Source organism: Peromyscus californicus, unplaced genomic scaffold, assembly GCF_007827085.1.
Source record: "Peromyscus californicus insignis strain IS unplaced genomic scaffold, ASM782708v3 Scaffold_18__1_contigs__length_77618521, whole genome shotgun sequence".
NCBI classification, from domain to species: Eukaryota; Metazoa; Chordata; class Mammalia; order Rodentia; family Cricetidae; genus Peromyscus; species Peromyscus californicus.
The window spans coordinates 48,838,150-48,857,933 of NW_026294480.1; the positions used below are offsets into that span (position 1 = coordinate 48,838,150).

At 38.5% G+C, this 19,784-nt stretch overlaps 1 protein-coding gene across 3 annotated transcripts in view; it reads left to right on the forward strand.

Moving 5' to 3' along the window:
• Positions 1-19,714, forward strand: part of Paip1 (poly(A) binding protein interacting protein 1) — a 28,568-nt gene extending 8,854 nt beyond the window's left edge. For all 3 annotated transcript variants that reach the window (XM_052743335.1, XM_052743333.1, XM_052743334.1), the window contains exons 3-11: positions 862-1,047; positions 3,741-3,853; positions 8,464-8,575; positions 9,570-9,695; positions 11,418-11,524; positions 12,177-12,294; positions 13,647-13,701; positions 17,374-17,467; positions 18,552-19,714. In XM_052743335.1, coding sequence (XP_052599295.1) covers positions 862-1,047; positions 3,741-3,853; positions 8,464-8,575; positions 9,570-9,695; positions 11,418-11,524; positions 12,177-12,294; positions 13,647-13,701; positions 17,374-17,467; positions 18,552-18,645 — 1,005 coding nt within the window. In that variant the 3' untranslated portion in view covers positions 18,646-19,714. The remainder of the gene's footprint in view (positions 1-861; positions 1,048-3,740; positions 3,854-8,463; positions 8,576-9,569; positions 9,696-11,417; positions 11,525-12,176; positions 12,295-13,646; positions 13,702-17,373; positions 17,468-18,551) is intronic.
• Positions 19,715-19,784: the final 70 nt, after the last annotated feature.

The following is a 19,784-nucleotide window of genomic DNA, read 5'->3' on the forward strand; positions in this document are numbered from 1 at the left end:
TCTATTTTGCTCATTATTTCATCTGATTTCTAATTTGAATTTATTTGGAGAAGGATAACTATCAAGCCGTGTATATATTTGAACATAACAGATAAACTTCCGCATGCTTTAGATAGTATTCCATGTGATGAGAGCAAGAGGGATATTATTCTGGCCTGATAACTTTTGCATAATTTTATCAAGTCTCCTAACATTAATTATGAGGCTTAGCAGCTACCAAAAATGGAATATTTTCAGTGGGAAAAATAGTATCTTAGAGCTGTTACTACTACCCAGATTGGTTAGAAACCTAATAAAGCAACCAGAAAGTCTCCTGCCATTTTTATTGTGATGTAATTTTATATTTAAGCAGTTAAATAGGCTTCCCTATCCTTGGGTATTAACAGATAGATGACAAAGCATACTAGTTTTTGTTTTTCTTTCTTTTCAATATAGATGTTGTCAAACATCTACAAGGATATACTGAATAGTACAATATAGTAAATGTTCCTAGGCTGGCAATTCTGGTTTCTGTATGTTTGGTCCATCCTTTCCCTATAGTTTTAGTGCAAAATTTGTAACTAGGTCTTATTTCATCTGTAACTAGCTTCTTACTTCTTACATTGTTTTTTTAGTGAAATTCCTTTAAACTTTATTTCTCTACCATAAGTCTGCTAGGATTGAAAAGACAATTCTTTGTCTTAATGGAGCTTCTTCTGTTAAAACACGTCAAGCTGAATGCACTTACATTTGTAATGTTCTTTACAGTTATGTGAGATCCCTAAACACCCCAAATTAAAAGCCACTGCATACTTATTTTGCTAGTTATATGAATTCAATTGTTTTATTCTGTTTTTGTTTGTTTTCATTTTTGAACTGTAGGAGTCCTATGAGGATGGTTGTGAGGATTATCCCACTCTATCAGAATATGTTCAGGATTTTCTGAATCATCTTACAGAGCAGCCTGGCAGTTTTGAAACAGAAATTGAACAGTTTGCAGAAACCTTGAATGGATGGGTCACAACAGACGATGCTTTGCAAGAACTTGTGGAACTCATCTACCAACAGGTAGGTAGGCTCATAGCAGGAGGTGACCTGGTAGTTTTCGTGGAGCCCAGAGATAGTGAATATTCTTTGAAGGAGGCCAGGTTCCTGTCAATTCCATCCATTCTTGTTACTACTTTGTGGTTAATAGGAGCTTTTGAAGTGTGACTTGGATAAACTTTCTGTACTTAGAGGCCCAGGGCTAGAGCCAGGCTATACTGTCAGTTGACCTGCATAGCCCCAGCTCTGTGGAAGCAGCAGTTATAGCTTAGCCAGGGCTCTGTACACACAAGCAGTAATACACAGGGGGTTTCGGCTCTGACAAGGAAACCTACACAAGAATCACACCTACCCTCCACATAGCCCCATTTTGTTGCATCTGAAACTAACACACACACAACAGTTGCAGGTTTTTTCCCTCTGTGTTTAATTCTGTAGGATTTTTGGAGACGGTGAGAAAAAGTTGTGAGAGAAATTTCTTGGCTCACAAATGAGTTCTCTTTCAAAAGCCAAAGTGTTGTTGAGGATTGAGTTTGGTGGCAGAATATTGGCCAGGCAAGTGCAGGCCCCTAAGTTTAGTCCCCAGCACTGAGATAGATAGACACAAATAAGCCAGGCTGCAAAATAGTCCAATATTAAGTTTCAACATTTCTTCTTGTCTTCATTTATTTGTTTGTTCATATGTTTTTGAGAAGGCCTCACTCTGTATTTTAGGCTGGCCTGGAACTCACTATCTAGCCCAGCCTGGTCTTGAACTAATGGTAATTCTGCCTCAACCCTCCAGGCTGAAGGATTTGACCAGGCCCACTCTTAGGTTTTAAAGACTTGTATCTTAAGTCCTTAAAAGACTTACCAGCTTATATGATGGTAACAATTTAATATATAAACACTTTATTTCTTATAACTAGGTATAATGTCATATAACACCAGCTTTCATTGTCACATACTGGGCAGTGGCACATTAATAAGGGTGCAAACTGTGTTAGACCGTGCTGTCTTTCTCCCCCAGAACTTTATTTTTAAAATTATTTTGAGTACGATTTTACGTTTGAGAAGGTTCCTTTTTCACTATACCCAAAGAGTTATTAACATGTTCAGAAGAGCATACGTTACAAAGATAAGACCCCATGGGCACCACTCCAGCTTCTAGAGGTATGCCATCCTTGGGTTTCAAGATTAGTAAGGCTGCCTTAGTCATCAAGTGTATAACTCAGTTCTGCCACACAAACCAAGGAGAGAGCGGATAGGCCGGAAAGGAAGGGGTCTTCTTGATAGCGTTGCTGATTGGATCTCCAGTTTTACTCTTGAGGTGAGAAGTTTTGCATTCAGTGGGCCTTGAGTTGTTCCCCCACATGAACCGCTGTCGTTCTCCTCTACCTGGGGTGGGGCATTCTGACGGAAAGGTCAGTGAAAGAAGAGTATACGAGTATATATACCCTGTCTCAAAAGAAAAAAAAATCCTATTGTAGGTGGAGAGAATGGGAGGTAAGAGCGGGGTTGCTTCAAGTAAGTGGTAGCTAAAATTTCATTTTCCCATGTGGGGAAACAAGTAGGAAATTGTGTGTAAACTGAAAAATCACAGCTGTAAAGGCTAAAATCCTTCAGCAAATAATGGGCAAAGCAGAAGTTTGAATTTCTTTTGTTAAGCATATATGGTATAAGGAGAAATCAGTGTTTTTTTTTGTTTTTGTTTTTGTTTTTTTCTTTTTGAAATGAATCAAATGTGAGCAAAAAAAAAAAAAACCCTAGAAATGAAAAGATATAATTATAAAGCATTTGCTATGTTTCTGATAATGCTAAGATTCTACAAAAGGTTACTCTAGCTCAGTGATTACTAAAGTGTTCCTACTCTGTACACTTTATACACACCTGAGCAGAGACGTTAACTCATTGTCTTCTAGTAAATGGATCCAGAATCTGTGGTTGATTGGTTCTCTGTGACCTTAGTCAGGCTTTTTAACCCCTGGGTGTGCGTTTTCTTGTCTACCCTGAGGTGGTACGATGTGTCCTCCGCTCTTCTCTGAAATCTGCAGATGAAGTCAGATTTTTTGAGTGCTACTTCTGCCACATTACACATTCCTCAAGATGTGGTATTTTCTCACTGCATTGTTACTTTTCCATCTTCTACTTTGAAGTAGTTGTTTTGATTTCCTTTTTTAGTCCAAGTGTTTTGGGATGTTCATTCCAGGTACTATTAATTACCTTTTGTGTGTCAAACAGAAGCTAGGGAGGTTTTAGTAGTGGCCAAGGTCACAAAGCAGAATGCTTGGATGTTTCGTTGCCCTGAGAAACAACATTGATCAATAGTTTGGCAGCTATTCTTGTCATTCGTAATTGTTACCAAGCAGCTGTGTACGCATCTGTATTTTCTGCAAAAAATGGATTAACATCTAGAGACATTTCTTATATTTTTGGTTGTGAGCCTAGCCTTTAACGGCTGAGCCATCTCTCCAGCCCTAGAGACATTTCTAATTGTTCCTGGTAACCTCAGGTAAATGAGGAATCAGAGAAGTTGCCTTAAACATTTTTCTTTGTACTGTGATTCTTAGGATAAGGATAGGTGGGAGGATTCATGTCCTTATGCCTAACAAAAACCTTTTAAAATATACTATATAGTTCACTTTGGTAGCCAAAGTGGTTTTCCTCCATAAAATATTGCTAAGTGTTTGCATTGATAATAATGTATTTGTGTCATACAAAACTTTTCTTTTTAAAAGGCTACGTCTATCCCAAATTTCTCTTACATGGGAGCTCGCCTGTGTAATTACCTGTCCCATCATCTGACAATTAGCCCACAGAGCGGCAACTTCCGCCAGTTGCTACTTCAAAGGTCAGTGTGAATATGAAATTACAGATAATAGAATTTGACCATTGATGTTTTCTAAAAACCTTATGATATAGAGAGTTGCAGGGGAATATAGGCAGACCAGTCTGATTTTCAAAAAATTTGAACCTTATAGTCAAATATGTCAGTCTTTCCGATAGTAGCCTTTGCCTTTGGTTTTGGATTTAGGATTGCCTTTCCCAGAATCATCAAAATGATTAATGATTACTGATGTGTTTAAGTACTTTGGTAGGTTTGGTTTGAGAATTTAAGTTAGATAAAAATGAGTAATTCATTTTTCTTGATTGATTTGAACTACCACCTGCATCACACTGCATTCTTAGACTTGAGCTTTTTAAATCTGGACTCTTCCAGTATGTTCCATCTATCATTGGCTCTTGTCTTTCTAATTGCTATATAATAGCTATTTTAAGAGCTCTAAAATTTTAATTATCTAGTCTAGATAGTTCTCTGTTCTTATGGAATCTTCTTTGCTGTACACCTTTTTTACAGTGTAGTACACCTTTTTATAGTGTAAAATTAGTGTTTAGATTACACAAACATTGTTGGAATTACATATTTAATAGTTGGCATTGATTCATGAACTATTAGGGAAAACTTTAATTTTCTTTTTTTTATAATTTTTATTTTTGTGAGCATTGATTGGTGTTTTGCTTGCATGTTTGTGTGAGGGTGTCAGATCCTCTAGGATTGGAGTTACGGACAGTTGTGAGCTGCCATGTGGGTGCTGGGAATTGAACCTGGGTCCTCTGGAAGAGCAGTCAATGTTCTTGACCACTGAGCCATCTCTCCAGCCCCTAATTTTCAGGTAGCTCACACCTGAGACAGGATTGCTTCAAGTTCAAGGCTAGCCTGGCATACATAATAAATTCCACTTCAGCCCAAGCTACAGAGTGAGATCCTCCCTCAAAAAATTAAAACTAAATTTTTTTAAAATTCTCATCATTTGAGTGGTCTTTAACAATAAAATTATTTTCATGTTTAATAAGTTTATTATCAGTTGTCCACTAATTCTTTAAACATACATCTAATGGGGAGCTAGAGATGTAGTTTGGGACTAGAGTGCAAACCCCTGAGTTCAGTTTCCATGGTACAAGCCTGCATGTATGTGTGCGCACAGACACACACATCAAAAAATTAATGGTTACAAGATATTTCTGAGTAAGAATTGTAAAGATAGAGCCCAGCTAACATGGAAGAGGAAAACTCAAGAGGGTCCCAACCCTAGACAAAGACTTGCAGGCAACTAAGGAGTACTGAGAGTAGGGAAACATAATCTCTAGTGTCTTAGGGTTCTGTTGCTGGGATGAAACGCATGACCAGAGCAACCTGGAGAGGAAAGAGTTTATTCAGCTTACACTTGTATATCACTGTTCAGCATCAAAGGAAGTCAGGACAGGAACTTAAACAGGGCAGGATCCTGGAGGCAGGAGCTGATACAGAAGCCATGGAGGAGTGCTGCTTATTGGCTTGCTCCCATGGCTTGCTCAGCCTGCTTTCTTATAGAACTCAGGACCACCTAGGGATGGCACTACCTACAATGGGCTGGGCCTTCCCACATCAACCACTAGTTAAGAAAATGTCCTACAGCCAGATCTTAATAGAGGCATTTTCTCAGTTGAGGTTCCCTCCTTTCAGATAATTCTAGCTTGTGTCAAGTTGACATAAATACTATCCTGCATGCCTCAGGAAGAGCCCATTGGTTATCTGATACCAAGTGGTCAGCCCTGAAATTATATGCATACAAGTAACATTAGACAGACTGAGCAGGGTATGCACATGCATGCATGCACACAACAACAATTAAAAATTAAAAGGCTGGAGACCATGTATTTTGAGGGGAGAGAAGAGGTGAAATGAATGATGTAATTATATCTTAATTTCAAAAAAATGTAAAAAGCCATTGATAAAGATGGTACTTCGAATACACATTTAAAAGATGAATTGTGCTAGCAGTTCAAGTGGATAGCCATTCAGAGAAAAAGAAAAAGGAGAGATGGGTTCCTGTCCTGTACCAGATTAAATACCGAGCACATCAGACTTAAAGTGAGACAAACAGGAAGTATTTAACAAGCAAACATATCTTGGGTTGTTAAAGCTATTTTGAGCAAGACATTGTACCCATAAGCCATAAATTGAGATTAGAAAACTTAGTTAGATATAAATTACATTGGGGGAAGTCAAATTTAGATAAAGTAAAAATTAGAAGTTTTATATATAGCAATGAGCTCTTTAATGCATTAGTAGAAGAGATGTCTAGGAATGAGTAAGAAAAAGTCTAATGGGGCTGGAGAGATGAGGGCTCAGAGGTTAAGAGTACCTGGCTGCTCTCCCAGAGGTCTGCATGGCCACTCCCAGCCATCTCTAACGCTAGTCCTGGTGCCCTTTTCTGGAGTCTGTGGGCAGTGCGTGCACATGGTACACATAACATGCAGGCAGAACACCTACACACATATAAAGAGTAAATTTTCAAGAAAAAAAATAATTCAAATGGCTCTGGATAAATACAGTTTGGAAAAATAAAAATTACAAAGTTAAACATATTTTTAAAAACTGTCCTTATTATAATAGTACAAACTGTAGTGTCTGGAGAGAGAAAGTGGATTACAAGCAGGGTATGATGCCAGAAAGGCTACCTTATTAAATTTCTCATTGAGTTTTCTTTGACTTTCTTTCCACTGTGTGAACTTTTACAGTAATGTAAAACTGTCAATAATATGAGTGGGAAACGGAGCGCAATTCTACCCTTAAAAGTCTATATCTAGGTACTTTGCAAAGACAAAATGAAGGTGCAGTGGTATGGGAGTGGGGTTATCTGGTCTGTTTTCACCTTTGTGAAATAAACACAGCTTCTTTCTGTAACTGAAAACAGCTTTAGTGGATTTAGGGACTTTCACCTAGGTAATTATCTATGCATGGTAGTAGGATTTACTTGAGCACATACTTAATATCTTATGGCCTTAGAAATTTATGAAAGAAGTCTGTTTTATTAAATTATGACAGAAAGAACGTAGGAAAAGGTTTGGATAGCTGAGTTGCCATTGATTAATTAGCCCCTTTGTTATTTTAACTGGTGCCCTTTCCATATGTATCTTCTGATGAGAATTCCTTTAATACGTTTGAGAAGATAACATATCTTGCTGTATTTGACTCAAAAGATGGTGCTCATTAGGGTATAGCAAGTGATAATTAGAATCGGGCTACATGGAACAATAAATGTAAGTCTGTGGTCATTTCACACCTCCCAGTAAGTGTTTGGGTAAGAGAGGATTTCTTCGTTTAAAGAAAACTATTGTAAGCTGGCTATGTGGAAACCATTCAGTCTCCAAAAGCTCTTAACTACTGAGCGATCTTTTGCTCCTCCCCTTTTCTAAAAAAAGAGAACTGTCAACATCAGTTTTATAAAACAAATTACTTTCCCAGCCATTTCCTACTACTTTATTTAAAAAAAAGAAAGAAAATGAAAACCTTTTTAAAAAAAATTCATTTTAGTAATAGTGTCTAACACCATAATGCCCTCTTAGAGTCTAAGGTAGACAATTAGGATTAGTTTAGATGCCTTGGAACTGTGAATATAAACTCCAAGATTTCTGTTTCTGTGTGAGGCAGATGGACTGAGTTAGGGAAAAATAAATAAGAAAAAAAATCAGTTATTTGACACCTTTGGTCTCCATTGGAAAGAGAGGCAGATTAAATGCTTTGGACTTTATGATTTTAACTGGTGAGGGTGTGTTTTTGTTTTTGTTTTTTTGTTTTTTGGTTTTTTTTTTTGGTTTTTCGAGACAGGGTTTCTCTGCGTAGCTTTGCGCCTTTCCTGGGACTCACTTGGTAGCCCAGGCTGGCCTCGAACTCACAGAGATCCACCTGGCTCTGCCTCCCAAGTGCTGGGATTAAAGGCGTGCGCCACCACCGCCCGGCTTGTTTTTGCTTTTTTTTAATCCAAGGTATAATCACTGATAATATATACTGGGAAGAGTAAGAGTAAAGAATTTAGTTGGATGTGGTGGTACAAAATCTAATCCCAGACCCTTGGGAAGGCAGAGCAGGAGGGCCGTGGGTTGAAGGCTTGGCTAAATGACGTAGTAACTTCAAGCCAGCCTGGACAACTCAGCTAAGATCCATCTAAAAAATGCAAAAAGGGCCTGGGGATATAGTTCATTGTTGCCTTGTACACACAAGTCCCCAGATTCAACCCCACCCCACCTCCCAAAAGACTTAAGGATTCCCCCCAACCCCACCCCTTCAGCTTAACTGGGTACACATATACATTCTCTACAGAATAGAAGGAACACTTTAGAGATGGATAAAAGTAGTGTTTTCTTAGCAAAAATACCTATAAGGCATGATGTAATTTTTCCTGTTTTGGTGCTAGAACGTTCTAAACCTTGTGAAGTCTGTATTGTTCATATTACAATTTGATCTGATAGTTTTGTTTTACTTATTCCTGTCAGTATCTGAAAACTGCATCTTTGAAGAGGTCAGGACAGTCATTGTGTTAGCCTTTGTTGCTGTCGGTCACTAGACTGACAGGTGACCGTCTCGTTTTCTGGGGAAAGACAAAGCAGTATGAGATGGTAAAGCCTTGTCTTTATTAGGTGCCGGACAGAGTATGAAGTTAAAGACCAAGCTGCCAAAGGAGACGAGGTGACTCGGAAACGGTTCCATGCGTTCGTGCTGTTTCTGGGAGAGCTCTATCTTAACCTGGAGGTGAGAGCGGTTCTTACTAGTGAACACACAGCATGCTTCCAGGGAGGAAGTTGGTTCACACTGTACTTCTACAGCATCAGAGATACAGTGGGGAAATACCGAGTGCAGTGAACTCTACCGAGGGATAGCCGCCTGCAGTCCCAGCACTTGGGAGGAGTCCATGCTGCGTAGTGAGACCCCGTCACAGTTAAACACAGTGAAGGGGACAGGAGAGAAAGCCAATCCTTTCATACCTGTTATATTTGAATGGAACATTGATAGCATTTGTTCTGCTCATGAGCAGGATGTTACAAAATCATCAGTAAGCTTTTTAAAGCCCTTATGCTCTCAGGAAGCTAACTCTCAACCAGGCTGCCTCACACTTGTAACATTCCTCCTGCCTTAGTCTCCCCTGTGCTAGGATTATAAGCCCAAGCCACCACACCCAGCTTCAGGGCTGGATTATTTTAACCACAGGATTAATCATAACGAATTTTAAGTCTTAGTGTGTTCCTTTTTTCAGTTTGTTTGTTTCGGTTTGCTTTGTTTCAGTTTTGAGACAGGGTTTCTCTGTGTAGCCTTGGCTGTCCTGGAACTTGATCTGTAGACAAGGCTGGCCTTGAACTCAACAGAGATTGCTTGCCCCTTCCTCCTGAGTGCCAGGATTAAAGGTGTGCACCAGCTCCCAGCCACCCCATAAAAGAAACTTAAAATGCCAGTTTTTTTCATGGTAGCTTAAATTACAGCATGTTTAGTGAAGTAGCAGTATTGAAGTAGTCTTAAATTTCTGTGATGTTTTAAGTGTGATGAAGAATTAAATTTTACCTGTAATCTACAGTTTTATTAGAGGTCTTATAAAGAGAGAACAATTATAATTAATTTGATGAAGTTACTACAGTGTGTTCCTGTGGTTTTTGTATTTAACTGAGATACCTAGATTTACAGCTTCTTCATAGGCTATTTATGTCTGTACCGCATTTGAGTATTGCTGTTTTTACTGTTTTTTCTCCTGAAGATCAAAGGAACAAATGGGCAGGTTACAAGAGCAGATATTCTTCAGGTCGGTCTTCGGGAACTGCTGAATGCTCTGTTCTCCAACCCTATGGATGACAACTTAATTTGTGCAGTAAAATTGCTAAAGGTTGGTTTTTCTTTAAAAAAATTTTTTTTACATTTATTGTGTGTGCGTGTGCACACATGCACCTAAAAGACAACCTGGGGGGTTTTCTTTCTACCTTGTGGATTGTGGGACCTGAACTCTGGTTGTTGGAAATCTCTCATCCTAGCCCATTTGTAGATTTGCTTTTCTTTCTATGTCTGTGTGCCCTTACAAGAAAGTTCTTAGTCTATTTTAGCTTTTTTATTTCTTGCCTCCCAGATGGACGTTCTTAATCACTCCAGAGGAATTTAGCTCTATATTGAGTAACTTCTTAGTGTCCTATTGTATCAAATACAGTGTTCATCTACTATTTGAATGCACGTTTGGCTAGTTCCCATTTGGCTACTATAGTGCTGCCAGCAGTCTTCCACTATGTCTTAATGGGTACTTTTGAAGATTACATTTTGAACAGATTCAGAGGGTCGATGAACATAGGTATTTTATATTGACAGATAATACCCAAGTTTCCTGAGCTACAGTATACTCTTCTTAGTTATGAATGAGTATACCTTTCTCCACATCTTTCAGGGAAAAGTAGTATCAGTTTGGGTTTGCTGTTGTCATGAATAAAAAATCCTCTCTAAAATTTGAAGTTACCTGACCAGTAGTCAGTTTAAGCATTCCTTCATGCTTATTGGCCATTTGTTTTTGTGAATGGCCTGTTCATATCCTTAATTTCTTTCTTTTTAAACATTTCACATACTCTGTGTGTATGTGTTCATGTACACGTATTTGTACACATAGACACACATGCATGGTGCAGAACACATGACTTTGGGAGTTGGTTCTCACCTTCCACTTTGTTGAGGCAGCTGCTGGGCTTCATACTCGAGGCTGCCTGGCTGGTGAGCTTCTGGGTGATGGTCCTGCTTTTCCCTCCCACCCCACTGTGGGATTCTGGGATTACAGGTGTGCACCACCACAGCAGCTTGTTTAGGGGCTTGAACTAGAGCCGTCACATTTGCACAACTGATGCTTGTACAGGTGAGCTGGCTCTCCAGCCCCTTTAACATTTTGCTTGGAGATTTTTTTTTCTAATTCAAAACACACGCGTGAATTGAATGTATGTGTGTGTGGTGTGTTTTGAGAGGGTGTCACAATGTAGATCTGGCTGTCTTGGAACTTGCTCTATAGGCGCAGGCTAGCCTCAAACTCAAAGAGATCTGCCTGTCTCTGCCTCCCGGGTTCTGGTATTAAAGGCATATACTACCATATCTGGCTGTTGATTAATTTTTAAAGAGAAACATTCATTAAAATTTAATAGCCAGGCTGGAGAGATGGCTCAGATGTTAAGAGCACTAGCTGCTCTTCCAGAGGTCCTGAGTTCAATTCTCAGCAACCACATGGTGACTCACAACCATCTGTAATGAGACCTGGTGCCTCTTCTGGCCTGCAGGCATATATTGTAGGCAGAACACTGTATACATAATAAATAAATATTTTTTAAAAAAATTAATAGCCAATCTTAATCATATAGAGAATATAATGTAATTATGGATGTGAAACCACATAGCTTTATTTTCTTATTAGTCAAAAGCAGAGATGGTGTAGAAGTCCCCGAATATAGGCAGAAGGCAGAGAATAATTGGAAATATCTAACCATTTAATTGCTCGTTTTAAAAAAAAAGTTCCAGCTTTTGCTAATACCTTTTTAAAATCTCTCCTCTGTTGCATTCCTGATTTTACTGACATGTGTGCTTTTAGTTGACAGGGTCAGTTTTAGAAGATACTTGGAAGGAAAAGGGAAAAACTGATATGGAAGAAATAATTCAGAGAATTGAAAATGTTGTCCTAGATGCAAACTGCAGCAGGTAGGAAAGCAGCCTTAGATCTCAGGCTTGTATCTTTTTTCTTCCAGGTTTTTAAATCGTGTACTTCATCAAAGTAATTAAGATTATGGATCAACCCAGTATTTTTTGCCTATGGCTTCTCACTACTAAGTTTTGCTCTACTATACTTAAAGTTGAAAACTTAAAATTTTCTTTGTGGTAAGATATGATGAATCTATTGAGAAAGAAAATGATTTAGACTTTAAACATGGACTCAGTGTTTGTGTAGTGAACTCTACCATAATGTAATGTAAGTAATGGACCAGTGTAATTGATGACCATATGTATAGTCAGTTAAGTGGAACAAATTTCAAGGTTTTTTGTTGTTTTTTTTTTTTAAGACAGTCTCACTATGTAGCTCTGGCTGGCTTTTAACTCACTGTTGACCAGGGTGATCTCAAACTTAGATCCCAAGTGCTGGGATCAAAGGCGTGTGCCACTAAGCCCAGTTTCAAGTTTGTTTTTTAAAAGTGAAAATAATACAGTGGATTATGTCATTGAAAATGTCTAGAAATTTAAAGCATTGGGTGTCTATGTTCAGTTGAGTAAATGGAGCCTCGCTGGAAATACTTTGGAGCCTGGCAGTACTTGGGCAGTGGATACATAGTAAATTGTTTCTAATTTTTGTCTGTAGAGATGTAAAACAGATGCTCTTGAAGCTTGTAGAACTTCGATCAAGTAACTGGGGCAGGGTCCATGCAACTTCAACATACAGAGAAGCTACCCCTGAAAATGACCCTAACTACTTTATGGTATGCCATGTTTATATTTTAAGTTTCACTTAATGCTTTGTCTTAGTTACTTTTCTGTAGCTGTGGTAAAATACCATGACCAAGGCACCTTACAAAAGAAAGCATTCAGTTGGGCCTGCAGTTACAGAAGGTTAGAGTCTATGATGGTGGAGCAGACACAGATAGGAACAGCTGGGAGCTCCTTGATCCACAAACAGAAGGCAGAGCACACTGGGAATGACATGAGAGGTTTTCAAAACCTCACCTCCTGCCTCCAGTGACACACTTCTGATGGGTGATATTGTTCTGTATGTTGTGAATATCTGTTGCTCTGATTGGTTGATAAAGCTGTTTGGCCAGTGGTGAGACAGAATAGGGTTAGGCAGGACATTCTAACTAGAGAGGAGGAAGGAGAAAGGCAGAGATAGGAGATGCCAGCCTGCCGCCAAAGGAGCAACAAGTAATGGGATGCAGGTAAAGCCACGGAACATGTGGTAAGACATAGATTAATAGAAATGGGTTAATTTAAGATATAAGAGTTACCTAGCAGGAAGCCTGCCATGGCCATAGTTTAAAAGTAATATAAGTCTCTGTATGTTTACTTGGGTCTGAGCAGCTGCGGACCGGGCGGAACACAGAAAAAACTTCTGACTACACACTTCCTCCGGCAAGGTCACACCTCCTAATCCTTCCCAAACAGTTCCACCAACTACAGACTAAGTATTCAAGCATACGAGCCCATGTGGGCTCTTCTTGTTCAAACCACCACATGGTGAATTCAGTTTTGGACATTGCTTGAGTTATATAAAGCTATTCTCATAATCCAGTGCCAATCAAAAATTTTTATTGGCATAGGAGCCAGCAGGCCATTTAAAGAAAGAGAAGGCCCTCTAATGAAGAGGAGACTAAATCAAGATCATCCATTGTCAAAGAGTGATGATGTCTGAGTCAGCATTATAACCAAATTCCTACATCTCAGATGTTATGTGCATGCAGTAGTAAATAAAAAAGACCAGAATGCCCTGTAGCTTCTGACATCACCAAATATAAGCTACAGAGGAATGTTCAACCCCCATCTTGTAAGCTTCTTAAAAATGGCAGGATAATAAGAAGAAAAAACTACAAACTAAGTCAGCATTCAGTCACAGTTCAGCCAGGGATGGACCAAACACTAGACAACAGGGCCTAGAGCTATAGAGGGGAGATGACCAAATGGAAACCTAAAAGCCGTCTGCATTCCCAGTAACTGGAGGACTGTTAGGAAGCTGGGGATCTTCTTTGTGTACAGTACTCACTGCAGGTGATTGATCTCAGCCATACTAGTCTAGTGTACTTCAAAATGAGTGCCTCCTTTATCATTTGATTTGTCCTAGAATGAACCAACCTTCTATACATCTGATGGTGTTCCTTTCACTGCAGCTGACCCAGGTATGTTGTCTCGGTCACCCCCCCCCCCCCCTTTTTTTAAGTAGTAAATTACATAAAACCACTCTTTGACAGTTCAAAGTGTGGCTTTTTCTTTTTTTGAGGAGGAGGGTGGGTTTTGTTTTTGGTTTTCTTTCAAGACAGGGTTTCTCTGTCTAACAACTCTAGAGGTCCTGGAACTCACTCTGTAGACCAGGCTGGCCTCAAACTCACAGAGATCCACCTGCCTCTGCCTCCCGGGTGCTGGGATTAAAGGCATTCGCCACCTCTGCCTGGAGGGTTTCATATATTATAAAATTGTAGGGTTACAATTTGTTATATGTTGTATTTAAGTTGATTACTTGGGACCATTCCAAGTAGTTTATTTTAGTGTCTTGTTACTTTACTAGTCAGATTTCCTCCCACAATTAGGTGCAGCTATTTTTATTTTGTACTTCTTAGTGTTTGTTTTATTCTTAAATTTTCAGATGATTAGGATAGAAGGCAAAGGTGATTCTAGTGGACTGCATAGGCAGCAGCTTATATTGATGTTACTATAGTTACTAAGAATTAGAGATTGCATTAGTATCCATGATTCAGAACTAATTAAAATCCAAATCTTTGCATACCTTCCAGTAAAGGGTTCTATATAGAAAAATGGCAGTAATTGTTACAGGTGGGACTGCAGACTAAGTGAGAGAAAGTCTTCCCATTTCGTACAGACTACAGCCAGCTATCATGGGGGTTTTTCCAGCCTTTCCTCTGGTAACAACATTGACTGTCATGTGCATCTGGCACATACATGTCTCCTTTGGGTGAGGAAGTGGAACTAAATTATGGGGTAAGCATCCTTAGCTTCCTTCACCTAGCCAGTTCTGCCAGATTGCTTTCCGGAGGTGGTGGTTCTTCAGTGTCCCACCCACAGCTTAGACGACTGCTGTTCTTCTTTCTTGGCAGTTCTTAATAGACAGACATCCTTTCTGTCAGCCCAACTGTGTGAAATCCTGTGTAGTTCTTTTCATGACTAAGAACACTGAATTTCCTCCTGTGTGTTCATCTTTTTCCTTTTCCTTTGAAAACTGCCTATTGGTTGTCTTTCTCCCTTATTTTTCCTGGGTCATTTGTCGTACTGATTTGTGGTTCCTTACAAAGTAGAAAAAGATGATCTTGGTCAGTTAAGGGTTTTATCCTTTTGTGCTATGTGACTGTATTTCCATTTTGTTTATAATGTATTTTCTTTTTTTTTTAAATTTATTTAACTTCATTTTATGTGCATTGGTGTGAAGGTGTCAGATCCCCTGGAAACTGGAGTTACAGACAGTTGTGAGCTACCATGTGGGTGCTGGGAATTGAACCTGGGTCCTCTGGGAGAGCAGCCAGTGCTCTCAACCTCTGAGCCATCTCTCCAGCCCTATAATGTATTTTCATATACATGCTTTGAGTTTTAATTTATCAGTCTTGTTTGTGCTGATTTTTACTTAATTACATTTTTTTTTCTAAAAGTCATACTTTGCTGTTTTTCCTATTTAAGCCTTAATTTACCTCCCTAATTTTTACATAGAAATATAATAGATATTAAATATTTTTCACTGTATTGTCTCAGCAAATATTATTCTTCCTATCTTAGTTATAATAAGCTGTCTGTGGTATGCTGAATACTATTCATTCATGTGGATTCTTTGTTCAAATATTTGTCTTTATATACCAACAACCCATTCTTAAATATTCCTATGTAAATCATGCTATTTTTGGTAAGACAGATCTTAATCTTAAAAAAAAAGTAGCAGTGGCATACACCTTTAATCCCAGCACTTGGGAGGCAGAGGCAGGCAGATCTCTGAGTTCGAGGCCAGCCTGGTCTACAGAGTGAGATCCAGGACAGGCACCAAAACTACACAGAGAAACCCCCGTCTTAAAAAACCAAAAAAAAAAAAAAAAAAAAAAAAAAAGAAAATTACTTCGGTGTCAAAATATTATTGCAAGCTCATTTTTGTCTTTCTTAAACCTTTATTCAGAAATTACTTCAGAATTACAGAAAAGCAAAAATTGCACCAAGACTATCCATTTGGCCTTTTCCCAGATACTCCTTTGATAACAATTTACTCAACTTTTTTGCTGTCTCCACATATTTTGTTTCCTTAAACCATTTGAATTATTACCTGCTTCAGAATGAATGCAGTAGTGATTTTACCCTTTGTTTTTCTTGATTAAAAACCTCTTGTCCCTTGGGTTGCAGGAACCTCTACCCAAAATAGTTTTAGATTTGCTTTTGCCAGGAGACACAGGCATATCACTAACTTGGAAACGATTGGATGGTTTTTGTTCTTTTTGTTTTGTTTTTCTTCGTGGAGCTGCCTTTTTTCTTTTTAAATGTGGAGAGTAGAAATTCAAGGTCAAATCTGTTACAAACTCTGGATAAACCGTTTCTCCAGAGTGCCTGACCTCATTCCATACTCAAAAGTATAATTAACCTTTGTTTGCCACTGAGGTGTTTTATTTGCTTTTCCAGGTCCATCCTTTTAAGATGTCAGCCCTTAGATGTTTATGAAGGATGAGAGATAGGTATATAGAGCATGAGTTCTATCTTCCTGTTCTACACAGACCCAGGGCTTTGTCTTTGAACGTTTTGTGTGTTTTTAAATGCCACGCCCCTTGACGACTGACACCAGCACCCTCTGAGCCTCCAAGCTGTGGTGTATGTGCATGATCTGGAGTTCCCTGTTGGCCTGCATAGATACATTTAAAAGAATATCTTAGGTCAAGTACTTACAACAGGAAATTTTATGATTAAATTTTCTCTAACCTGTCAAAATTGGAATGACACCAATCTCTGATATTGAATTAGAGTTTTATATAGACAGTCTTGGAAAAGCTTGGCCCTAACCCAGACATATAATAACCTTTCAAAACAGGAATGAAGATTAGCTTGGTGTGGTGCAGGCCTGTAATCCTAGCTACTCTGGAGGTAGAGTCAGGAGGCTTTCAACACAGGCCTGGGCAATGTAGTAAGATCATGGTTCAAGATAAAAATTAAGCTAGGCATGGTAGCACACACCTTTGATCCCAGCGCTTGGAGATAGAGGCAGGAGAATCTCTTAAGTTTGAGGCTGGCCTAGTTGGCATAGGATATTCCACAACAGCCAGGGCCACATAAAGAGATCCTATCTCAAACTCAACACACATACACCACCACACACACACACACACACACACACACACACACACACACACACACACACACACACACACTAGTAACCAAAACCTATAAAAAGTAAAAAGAGCCTGGTGTGGTGGCACACGCCTTTAACACCAGCAATTGGGAGGTAAAGGCTGGAGTATCTGAGTTCCAGGACAGCCAGAGCTACAGAAACCCTTTCTCAAACAAAAAGTTAAGAGATTTGGGGGTTATTAGTTCAGTTGTAGAGTATTTACTCACAGTATATGGAAGACCTGGGGTTCAATCTTCAGTAACCAACTGTGGAATGTATTTACATTTAAAACGATAGTGTGTATAAATATTTTAAGGTTTGTGAGCATGCAAAGAAATGAGCAAGCCGAATATAATATAAATTTTATGAAAGCATGTTATGTAACTTTTACTATTTAAACATTGGTCTTAAAGTCATTAAGAGGCTATAGGGACAAAAACTCATTTTATGAGATTATCTGCTCATTTTTTCCTGTGTTGTCTTGTAGATTACCAAGAGAAGTATCAGGAGTTACTTGAAAGAGAGGACTTTTTTCCAGATTATGAAGAAAATGGAACAGATTTATCAGGGGCTGGTGACCCGTAAGTTCTCTTTTTCATTACTGATATTTTTTGTGTCTGTGTTCTTGTGTACATGTGTGCATGCATATGGAAGCCAGAGGAGTTCTTGTGTATGTGTGTGCATGCATGTGGAAGCCAAAGGAGTTCTTGTGTGCATGCGTGCATGCATGTGGAAGTCAGAGGTTGGTGTCAGGTGTTCCCTTTAGTCACTGGCCACATTATTTTGAGTCAGGGTCTCTCGCTAAACCTGGAGGTAACTGATTTCAGGTTGGCTGACCTATAGGAATATGCCTGTACCTGCCTCCCCAGATCTGGGATTACAGTCACTAGCCACCACACCTAGCTTTTTACATACATACTGGGGGGCTAAACTCAGGTCTCCATGCTCCATAGCAACTGCTGTACTCTGAACCATCCTCCTCACCCCTTATTACTTGTTTTCTTTATGAAGCTTCTGTGACCAAGTTTTGAGTATAACTAAACTAGAATAAAAGTTAGGAAAGAATGGCATTCAGGGGCCAGCACGATGGCTCAGCTGGCGGAAGTACTTCTTCACAAGCCTGATGACTTGCATTTGATTCCTGGAATCCCCATGTAAAGGTGGATGTAGAAAACTGACTTCACAAAGTTGTCCTCTGCCTTCCAGTGAACACCTCTGAGTGTTGTGATTACAGGAGTGCACCGCCATGCTGCGTGAAACTGCTGGAACTCGGGGAACAGGGCCATCTGGCTTATATAATCTCAAAAGTAGCTTCCTGCTACAGTCTGGTTTCAGATATATGGCAAAGTGACCTGTCATTGTGAGAAGAGCCTTGCAGAAATAACTTTCAATGTTAATTAGACATTACCACTGGAAGGATAAAACTTTTCGGGTGGAATAAAAAAAAATCATAGGCAAATGTCATTTCTGAAATCATTTCATGTTCTAATTAAAGTTTATTAATAAGGTATAAACTTACATGTCAAGCCTTTTATTAACTTTTAAGTGCACATATCTAAAACTATAACAGAATTCAGTCTAGGAAAGTGCAGCTTAACATCTCCAGACATTTTCACATTTGAAAAACAGTAAAGTTATATGAATCATTTTTGGCTTCCTTTGCAGATACTTGGATGATATTGATGATGAAATGGACCCAGAGATTGAAGAAGCTTATGAAAAGTTTTGTTTGGAATCAGAGCGTAAGCGAAAACAGTAAAGTTAAATTTGAGGCTGTCAGGTTTTTTTTAAAGTTTAGGTATGGTGATTTAGCAGAACACAGGAAAGCAAGAAACTGTCAGACTTATACCAAATTAAGGATGTTGAGTTATGTTACTAATGTATGCAACTTTAATTTTGTTTAACACTACCTGCCAAAATAAACTTTATTCCCTGTAACTTAAAATGTGTATATATATATAATAGTTTTATTATGTACAGTTAATTCTACTGTTTTGGCTGCAATAAAATCGATTTTGAAATAAATGAAACGTTGAAAGAAAATTTTGCTAGCTGATTAGATGCTTATCGTTCAACAACTTCTTGAGGTAAAAAGTCTTAGCCTGGAAATACATATTACTGCAAAAATGTAGCATCCTTTTTTAGATATGATTATTACAGCTTTTATTTTAGTTTAACATTTGTTTCTCTATACATTGAGTTTCAAATACTAATCACAATCATGAAAATCTTTAGCACCAAAGTCTTGGAGAATATAAACAACTTACTTACATATGTAGATGCTATTTGATATCAAGGGCTTTTAAACTGTCATTGAGGGGTGGGTGGGGTTTAGAACACCAGCTAAGGAGCCAAGACTTGATTGAGGATTTCTTCCAGTCATTTGCTCTGTGTGTTTCACATGACTGACTTCATCACCTCCATCCTACAGCATTGCTCTGCTCTCTTTATATGGTTTTCTCATTTTTATTTCAGAGCATGGGTTGCATTGACTTTTTACTAGAGAATTTTACTAGGTATTTGTCATTCAGGTTTTCATCTGCTTTATAATTTATATACTGTGAAGATCACTTTTCTAATACTTTTACTATAATGTACCACCTCAGCCCTGTTGAAGTCATGTTTTTACCTAATGTCAAATCTTTTTCCAACTAACTAAAACTGAGTATCAAGGGTTGCTTGTAAATATGCATGTAAATAGTTGTGTTAATAACTCATTGTTTCACATTTGGTACATCTGTGTCTGCTTACACAGTTTCCTCACTTCTGCTTGTGTGTTCAGTCGGATTAAAATTAGAATTTGAAAATAAAACCTAGTTTTGTTCTAAGTTTTTGAAATGGTATTTTAAAGAATTTGTTAAGCTTGCTTACATGAAATAAAGATTTAAAAGTTAGAGA